Below are 10,180 nucleotides of genomic sequence, written 5' to 3'. Positions count from 1 at the left end.
ATATAAATTCGTTAATTTTAGTGCATTGTTCATACCTGCACATTTAAGATAAGTGCATAATACTTTTGGAAGCTATAACTGGTTTTCATGAAAAAAATTTAATTTAGCTGCCTAATACAAAATTAAATCAAAACAAATAAGAAAAATACGATTTTGAATGAAAAAATATGTTGTACACTTCTTAATAATTTTAAAAGTAGCTAAAATATCAATTTGACGTTATTTTTAGACGGAAAAATCACAAAGCTTCGTGTAAATTATTTGCCGTTAGCTGCTTTTTTGGGCAGTAAACTTTAAATGCTCTTACCAGCATCAATGAGCAGGTAAGTGCATTGAGGTTAACTGCATTTTTAACTTACCTGCTCAAAATATCGTGCAAAGTTGATTGTGGAGGTAAGTCAAAATTACTGTCTTTGAATTAGAAAAATGGTTAAAACAATGGAAAATTAAAGTCAACGAGCAAAATTATACACACATAACATTTACATTGCGTAGAGAATCATGCCCCCCTATTCATATCAATAACCAAACAATAATTCAACAATCGGATTCGGAACAATTCGGAATACATCTCGATCGTCGCCTTTACTTTATAACATGATCATAAAACCGATATGGTGTTATGGTATACAGCAATGGGGCACGGCCTCAGCGTCAAATATAGAAAAGATCCAAAGACGCCATGCAATTCCCTAAGACTAGAGTTTCCAAAAAACCGAAGAATTTCAGAATCGCGGTTTCGGTTTTAAAAACTTGAAAACTGATCGGTTTAGGTTTTATTTCGGTTTTGTGATAATTTATTAAATTTAAGTGTTATAGAAACAAAATGTAGATAATTTAGGATATAAAAATTCAAACTTGGCGGGTGTTCAAGAGGATAAAAAAAATTTTAATTTGTTCTTTTAATGGTATTTTTTGATATCAGTAAAGAAATAATCAAGAATAGGGAGCTCAATGGTATTATGATGCCAAAAAAAGGAGAACTTAACCAAACTAAGGAGTACTTTTTCCTTATTGAAAATGATACTTTATGTTTTTTTTTTTTTTGAGTAAAGAAATTATTAAGCCATCAATATGACATTGAGGTAACAAAAACTATTAGTATTTTTTTGTACTTCGAATGGTAATTTTTGAAATTTCTATAATAATGGACCTATAAGCAGGAAATTAAACACACATAATCCTGTCTTAGTTAGAATATGAAAACATACAGGTAACGTTGATAGAACTTGCTGGTATAATACAATTTGTTATAAATAATTTAGAAATAGTGAATAATTCATTTACTAAAGAATTAGTTACTCATTTTAAAATCCGAATTAATGAACGACGTAAAAAAGTTCTTAATACTTTTATATTGTATGTACTTCAATTCTGGATCATGTCCAACTAACTCAAATAGGCCTTGAAAAACCGCGGTTTCGGTTAAAACCGAATACGAAACTCTACCTAAGACCACTTGATTAAGCAAAAATTCGGCAACGTTGATAGAACTTGCTGGTATAATACAATTTGTTATAAATAATTTAGAAATAGTGAATAATTCATTTACTAAAGAATTAGTTACTCATTTTAAAATCCGAATTAATGAACGACGTAAAAAAGTTCTTAATACTTTTATATTGTATGTACTTCAATTCTGGATCATGTCCAACTAACTCAAATTTTTTAAAGCATACATAGTAGGGTGATCGGCCCGGTTTTTAATAACCGGTTATAACCGGTTTTTTTGGTAAGGTCGGTTTTGGTTTTTTTGAAAAGCTCACAGTTCGAATATCGAAGAAACCGGGTTTTTCTACTCGAATTGCCGTTTTTTTTCTAAAAGTGTGTTTTTATGAGTTTTAATGTATTAAAAACTTTAAAAAATATTCAAAATCCAAAAAAATAAAAAAATTAAAACAAATTCTTCAACTATTTTAGAAGACTTTTTATATTTAGAAAATGTCACAAGTGATCTGGCAAGTCTGAAAAGTTACTCAATGCTTTGTTTTCTATATGTCCTACAAATACACGGAGTAAAAGATGATTTTCAATGTCTAGTTTTATAAAATCAAAAAAAAATCGATATACTCCAAAGCATTTAAACTGTGTTTTACTTATTCCTAATAGATTATTTTACCTTCATAAGGTCTTCAAATTTACTGACGTTAACGATCTTCGGGTCAAATTTGACCCAAATAGATTTTTTAAAAAAAAAAAAACTAACGTAGTTGTTGACATTTGAAATTAAATAAAATTCATGAAATATCAAAAATATCCACCACTCACTTTTAGAAAATATTAAATATTAATTTCAAAATGGGTCAAATTTGAACCGAAGACCTTGTGAAGGATAAAGAAATAATCAAAATTGTTTTAATCACTATTATTTTAATAAATAAAACATTTTTTCTTCTTATTTCTAGGCGTTTTAATATTTTTCCAAAAAACCGGTTATTATAAAAAAATCCGAAACCGGTTTATATAAATTTGCAATTTTTCGAAGAAACCGACAACCGGTTTCTAAAAAATGTCGAAGAATCGATTACCCTAATACATAGCTCCAAAACGGCAACTAAAATTTTTGTAGATTGTTCGGGAGGAAATCCCATTTGAATATTTTGATGAAAATTTACTGATGGCCTTTGTATTCGAATGTTTTTTAACATTATCCATATGTATGTACTTTAATTGTTAACTTTAACGTTATTTTTTTTTTGTTTTTCTTTAAAAAAATATTAGATTTTTAAAAAAAATTAAATTATTCGAATAATTCGATTAATTTTAAATGTGTGATCGAATTATTCGAACAATTCGTTTTATTCGAACAAGAGAAAAATCGAATAATTTGAATTCCCAAATACTTACATTTAATCTAAAATCCAAAATGTTCAAAACAACGAACATTTTGGATTTTAGATGCTTCCAATGTCCAAAATTGTTTTCGTTCATCTAAAAACCAAATTGAATCAATCGGATAACGTTTGGATGTTGTACATTATATATGAAGTTTCCAGTTTTGCGTAAAAGTAGCAATATTTTCAAAAAATATTAATAATTAAATGTTGAAGAAAAAAATTTAATTAAAAATAATTTTAGATGAAGGAGAGCATCGAAAGTAGTAAAAATGCAAAATAAGGGCCACCCTAATATGCATGTATGAATGTATTATTGAACGTATGCATTTGCATATTATTTTCATTGTCTTATTTCTATACATTTCAGTTCTATTTTAAAACGCAGACCAGACGAAATTATGAGAACAACCGTCAACCAAAATTCACCAACCAACAACAGTCAAACAGAATATGCTTGGAGACTGACTGACAGAAGAACAATTAAGTACAACAGCAACAACAACGATAAGTATAAAGTCAAATTGAAAAGTGATAAGAGCACAAATAAGAAGAAGATTGTTGTTCTTCGGATGAAAATTCACTTAAGTAATTACTAAATTAAATACAAATACACACTTATGTATATATGTACTTATTAAATATGTACTACTTAATTGAAAACAATTAAATTTCTTTGTCAGTTAAAAAAATAAAGTTGAAGCATCATCATCAACATTACACATCAACTTCGCCAGTGTAATTCCTAAAATATTGGTTACCGAAATAGACAGTCCAATGACGGAAAGCGAGTGCGGCAAAAAAAAATAAAACAAAAAATAGTTCAGCCATAAATTAATGGTCGATGTTTAAAAATAAATAAACAAAAACAATTGAAATAAACACTTTTTTTAATATTTTTTAAAATTGTTTTGGACTAGTCTCTGTGACTCTGAGTCATTTGAGAACTAAGTATGTCGGATACATGTGGAATAACAAATATAGATGATAACAGGTGAGTACTAAACTAAACGGATTAGTGACCCCACTATCTGTTTATACATACATTCGATTAACATCGAATATATATGTATATGTACCTACATATATTGTTTATAAAAACTTTCGCGTATCCTTTTGGATTTTCAATTAACAATAACTTACCGTTTATTAGGAATTTCCTATTTCTATGGAATGATATAATTTCTAACGACGGTGCTTTTATACATTTTTTTCTCAGATATCTTAAATAGAATCTCTCCTACTTAAAACAAAATTCAAACAATATTTGCTTCTTATTTGGCCATAGGGAGAATTAATTCCAAAACTGACAGAAAATAGATATTTTCGGTTTTGTCACTTCCGATTTCAATGAAATTTACCCCATATATAATATTTTAAAGGTGTTTATAAAGTATTTGACATTTTAACACATTACTTGTCAATGAAAGTTTTTGCTGTAGGCTTAAGGTAGGGTCACATATGACAAATATTTTACGAAAAAGACGTAACCACTAAATAAAATACATTTATTTATTTATTTATTTCAAAAACTTATTTTACTTAGTATGATTCAAAACAAAAAATTTAGTTTTGTTTTATTTGATGCTGTTTGATCTTACAAAACACTTGTAAGAGTAAACACGCCAAACAAATTTGCGCTAAAAAAGTGCCATGTGTGACCCTACCTTTAGTACTACATTCTGGTTAATAACTTTTAAACTAAAGAAGGTGGAAACAGTACAGGAGTGCAGAACAATGTTTGGTTATCATTAAAATTTTTAGGGATTTTAAAAAGGACTGTTTTTAAGATATATTTATAACGCTGAACTTATCTCTATAAATTTAAAAATACAAATAATAAACGAATATTTTTGGTTTTCTATAAAAGAAATGATAAAAAATATTAATCATAGTCTCTTAGTTTTGTGTTATTATTGTGAAATAAATAAATTTAAGTTCCTGCAAAAGTGAAAAAATTTAAGTTCCTTCAAATTTATTTCACTGGCCAGCTGGTCTGAATTTTTTTTTTTACAGTGGGTGAAAGTAGAGTTTCGTATTCGGTTTTAACCGAAACCGCGGTTCTTCAAGGTCTAAAACCGAAACCGAAAATTATTCTTCGGTTTTCACTTTTAATTTATTTTCAGTAAAAAAATCAAAATTTAGGAAAGAAAAACAAACTTTTTCATTCAATCTAATTCATCTAATTTCTCTAAAAACAAATCAGTTAAAATATCTTCTTAAGATTTCTTTAAATTGTATCACAATAATTGCTTCAGATGATGTTACAGGCTACCTTTCGCTGGCTTGACAAGGAAACCTGTTAATAAAGAATCACACAAACACATTTAAAAATACTGATCATACGAGTATTTCCTGATAATTAAACTTCAAATGACTGTTTATTTAATTTAAAAACAATAATGCAAAATTTTTGTTACAAAGACTTAGTTATTTCCAAATATTCGATAAAAGTATGGAGGACTAGCTTCGCCACCCCAATCAGAAGATAAAAATAGTACTATTAAGTCTCCCTTTGTGAATTACTACTAATTAAGGATGACATGTCTCTAGTTCCATGTTAATTGATTCATTGTAAAGTGAATTCATTTAAAAAGTATTATTAGAATAAAATAGTACCATAAATACGCACATTTTGTATTCCCACTCAGCATCATGATTCTGGATTCAATATTATAGATAATGCTAAAGAAAGGTAACACTAAAGTCAAATTTGGTGAATTTTAACTCATTCAGAATCATGTGTGCCTAAAAATTTTACTTGAACCCCCAAGTCAAGTTTGAAATCAAAGTAATTTCCTGATTCTATGCTCAATATTATAGAACACTAAAAAAGTATCATTTTAAGAACGAAAAAGTACTCCTTAGTTTGTTTAAGTTCTCCTTTTTTGGTATCATAATACCATTGAGCCCCCAATTCTAGATTATTTCATTACTGAGAAGCATATTAGCCAACGTTAATGTATATAAGCTAACTAATTTAAAATACATATTAAAAAGTATCACTAAAACCGAAAACGACGGTTTTAAATTTTTTAAAACCGAAACCGCAGTTTTCAAATCCTTCGGTTTTTTGTAAACTCTAGGTGAAAGTTTTAATTTTTGAACGGAGGGAGCATTAGTCTGCTTTTACACAGGGCAAGTTTACTTGAAGCAAGTCTCGTCGATTCCCTTTTAAACTTGCTCGTCTGTTTACACACAGCAAGTCTGTGAGCAATTTTGTATGTCAAAACCTAATAGACGCCATATTGAAAATGAGAAAACAAAAGAGAATTGAAGAGACTTGCCAGTACAAGCAAGTGTGTACCCCTCTTCTTTCTTCTTGCCTCTCTCTCCTATAAACTCTAGACTTGCGCAAGAAAAATTGCCCTGTGTAAAAGCAGACTTACTACCTAAAAAAAAGTTGTAAGTTAATGTCTGAGAGAATTCTTATTGTATTTAAAATTCAGTTGATAAAGAAAATTCAAGTATTTGTCCCTAAATAGCTAGCCGCCACTGTATATAAGAAGATTTTTAAATCTACTTTCTGTACACAAAGGTACTTGAGAAAATACTTATTTTATATCTAAATAGAGTGTATTTTATTCAGTTTTATCTTTTTTTTAAGATTTTATTAAATTTGATCCTGTTATATTACGAATACTAAGTTTCATCATATTACATACTTGTAACCTCGTTACAAAATTTACATTAACGAACATTGCATTATGGTCTAGAAAGTGATTCTGAGACGAAAGAGATTAAATTATGTTATGACATTTACATTACTACAGGCTGAGAAAATATTATCAAACATGCTAGATTAATAGTAACTATATTGAGGTTAGAAAAATACATTACAAAAGAAACAAAAATTGGCTATAACTCGAAATCGAAAAAATTATATTTAACCAAAAAGTAGAAAATTTAATTATATTGTTTTTGTTGTGTGCCAAATAAGCAAGATTTATTCAAAACGTCGATTTTTGTGATCTTTGACATCAAATATTTCGCGTAACGTAAACTCGATTTATCGTAGTTTTTATCATCCATCACATTTAGAACAGCACTACTTTTCATATTAAATCGTGAAATTTGTTGTAGAAAAACTACCATAACTTTTGAACCTATGGAATCCCATTTTGCAATTTTCGCACCGTAATTATACTTATGTAGTTTATTTGGTGTAAACAAATTAAGAAATAAAAACTATCCTTTTTTAAGTTATCCAAGGATAAATGAGATTTTCCAATTTTGGAGATCCTTTTGCTAAGAAGGTATTTACTTTTTATAAAATAATTCAAAAGCCGCCATGTTTGTTAAAATCGATGGACGCGTTCAAAAGTTATTCAATTCTGAACATTGCTAATTTTTAACAACAATTTCCGAAATGTCTAACTTTCATTTAAATAAAAACAGAAATTGTAAAAATCCAATCTGTGTCGAAATAAAATGGAAAACTCTGTTGATAAAACTCCGTTGATTTAACGAGTTTTTAGCTATTTTTTTTATTTAAATTACCTACAAGATTGGTTCAGTATAAAAAATCCTGAAATCGGTATTCAGATATTTATTTCAAAGCCTAGGATTCGCATTGACTTCCCTAATGTTTTATTTAACACGCAATTATTTAAATGAATTTTGTTAAAAATAAAGTAATCAATAAAAAAAAAATAAATCATTATTTTAATGTTTACAATTACATTGTGATTTCATTTCAGTACTTTATACGAAATTTTAAAAAATTGTGCCGCCTTTCAATCTTACGATAGTTTACCGGTCGATGATTACAACGACGTTTGTTTTGGGGCAGATTACAGCAGCACTGGTAGTATTTACCTTGAAAATTGTTCGAAAATGATATCGACCAACCAATATTCTGTCAGTGGGAATATTTCGAATAGCAGTTATACCAGCGAGGACTCGTTGGGTGACAATATTTTAGAAGAGAACGGAAGAATATCTTTGGCCTATGAAAACTTGAGAACAATACCAAGACGAATAGCAGAAAAATTTGCCATGCAAACAAAGTTCTTAGACTTGAGTTACAACAACTTTCAGAATATATCATTTTTATCATTCTTCGAGGATTTGCACACACTAATATTGGATCGTAACACAAAATTGGACGTGAACACTTTACCATTTTTGCAGAATTTAAAAATATTATGGTGAGTAAAGAAGTCATGAATGACATTACTGAAATCAGCTAGTAATTAATTTTATTTACTTACTTATATGTCTATATTTAGGATTAATAACTGTGATATTATAAATGTCGTCGATTGGATTCAGCGTATACGTGTGCAATGTCCCAGCCTAGAGTATTTATCAATTATGGGTAATCCGGGTACTAGAGAACCATTCAATTTTTGTAATTTAAATATGTTCAATTCATCCAACATCGAATCCATAATTATGCCAACGAGTATGGTGGCGGATTACAGAGAATATGTTTTACAAATGTTGCCCCACCTTCAATATTTGGATGGCGTTCCACGTAACACTCTCTTAAATGTATTCCAATGTTCCATCAATGGAGTGCTGTCATTGACATCATCTTCTTCAGTGTCTCCAGCCAACTCGATGGGCAATGGTTCTTCATCTCAGGGCCAGCAGGGCAATGGTAATCGAAAAATCTCTCCTACTCTTAGTTTCAAAGATTTGTTTAGATTGAAACGGCGAAAGAAGTCATATGCAAGCTCATCCACAAATTGATCATGAAAAAGAACAACAACAACAAGCAAGAAGTGCAATGGAAAAATTTACTTTTTAAAGATTAAAGACATAATCAGAACAAATTTATTATCATTCCCAACAATGGATGTATTCAAGTCGTACATGGAATGTACGATGTTGTTTATTTTGCATTCAAGTACATAAATCGACAACGTCCATTCATTCATTCATTCATTCGATACCTACTACTAGTAACAGTGTTACATTAAACATTTGGGGTATTCACACGGTCTACTATTTGGTCATATTGTCATAATGTCTTAATATATTATGATAGTTTAAACAAATTTTTGTTGTGTTTCAAACAAAAAAGTTATAAACTAATAACACTATTTGAACTATGTTTATTGTTTTTTCATAAAATAATACATTTTTTTTGTTTAAAACATTATGACATTATGACTAATAGCAGACCATGTGAATACCCCAATTATATTTAGTACATACAAATGCATATTCTTATTGTTGTCATTTTATTCTTATTATTATTAATATTTTATTAATTAAACATTTAACCCATTCTTATCATCATCAATATACATATACTATATATATATTATACTCGTTTTATTAAGAACATACTATATATCTACATATGTAGTTATTTCATACAATTTTGATAGTTGGGATATGAAAAATTTATGTAGTCAAGTAGAGTCATCTATTTAATTGCATGTCTAGTTATTTATACATATTTAGTATTTTTGAATGTTTGGGAGAATGAAATTATGCATTACTAATTTTACATGACTGTGTTCCAAATTGATTGAATGGAAATTATAAAGATATTAAACTATGTATTAGAATCGGTATCAAACATAAATGCCGAATAATATAATTCTGAAAAATATTAATTTATAAGTAAAATGTCTATTCTTACATGAAATACGTAATACCAATAAATTTTACTATTTGTTAACAAAATTAAGAAAATCAAGGCTTCTAGGATTCATTCACTAAATTTAAGAAATATTCAATAGTTTTCCAACTTTAATACAGAACGTTAATCATAAAATAGTCGATATTCAGTAGTATTCAACTTATGTAGATTTAAAAACAGTGGTCGGCACTTATAGTGTCCAGAGGCTAGAGTATCCGATCAACCGATTTTTTCATCTTTGTAAACACAACCAGTTTCGGTATTCTTTAACTTTTCGGTTTTTTGAGAAATCGGTTTTTGTAAGACGGTTAACCGGTTTTAAAGAAATATATTTTCTAAAACTCATTTAAACATATTTTTTAAAAAACTTTGATACCATTTTTAAAAATATTGTTTTATTTTATAGAAAATTTTAGCATTTGACAATATAAAATAAATGCATAAAGATAGATCCTTAAGAAACAAAAATGTTAAATTTCCGACGATTTAGTACACAATTCCTAACATATTTCTTATTAGCGTCCACAAATAAATCTAATGGCGTTTTCTTTTCTGGCATAAATGATGCCTTTATTCTACCTTTTACCCTTTTCTGTGTTCTTTTCTAAAAAAAATGTAGTTTGGTAAGAGTATAACGTGTTCTTTTCAAGTAATGTTGCCCTAAAACCCCGAAGATATGCTACACGTTTCACCCTCAATTTTATCAAAGGGTTAGAAATGCAGCACTTTTTTAAACAGCAAAATGTAT

General features: G+C 28.4%; 1 protein-coding gene across 1 annotated transcript; it reads left to right on the top strand.

Annotated features, from left to right (window-relative positions):
- The first annotated feature begins 3,219 nt into the window (after positions 1 to 3,219).
- Positions 3,220 to 9,485, top strand: MESK4 (Misexpression suppressor of KSR 4). The gene is made up of 4 exons (XM_065515042.1): positions 3,220 to 3,422; positions 3,518 to 3,828; positions 7,535 to 7,984; positions 8,066 to 9,485. The coding sequence occupies exons 2-4, from the start codon at positions 3,788 to 3,790 to the stop codon at positions 8,529 to 8,531; spliced, it is 957 nt and encodes a 318-aa protein (XP_065371114.1). The 5' UTR covers positions 3,220 to 3,422; positions 3,518 to 3,787; the 3' UTR covers positions 8,532 to 9,485.
- Positions 9,486 to 10,180: the final 695 nt, after the last annotated feature.

Source organism: Calliphora vicina, chromosome 1 (assembly GCF_958450345.1).
Source record: "Calliphora vicina chromosome 1, idCalVici1.1, whole genome shotgun sequence".
Classification (NCBI taxonomy): Eukaryota; Metazoa; Arthropoda; class Insecta; order Diptera; family Calliphoridae; genus Calliphora; species Calliphora vicina.
Note: the sequence above shows the minus strand (reverse complement) of the source record. Positions and strands in the feature narration are given on the sequence as shown.

Coding starts and splice junctions, on each gene's coding strand:
- MESK4 (XM_065515042.1), top strand. CDS start 3,788: ATGTCGGATACATGTGGAATAACAAATATAGATGATAACAG. Junction 3,829..7,534: donor ACAAATATAGATGATAACAG/GTGAGTACTAAA, acceptor ATTTCATTTCAG/TACTTTATACGAAATTTTAA. Junction 7,985..8,065: donor CAGAATTTAAAAATATTATG/GTGAGTAAAGAA, acceptor GTCTATATTTAG/GATTAATAACTGTGATATTA.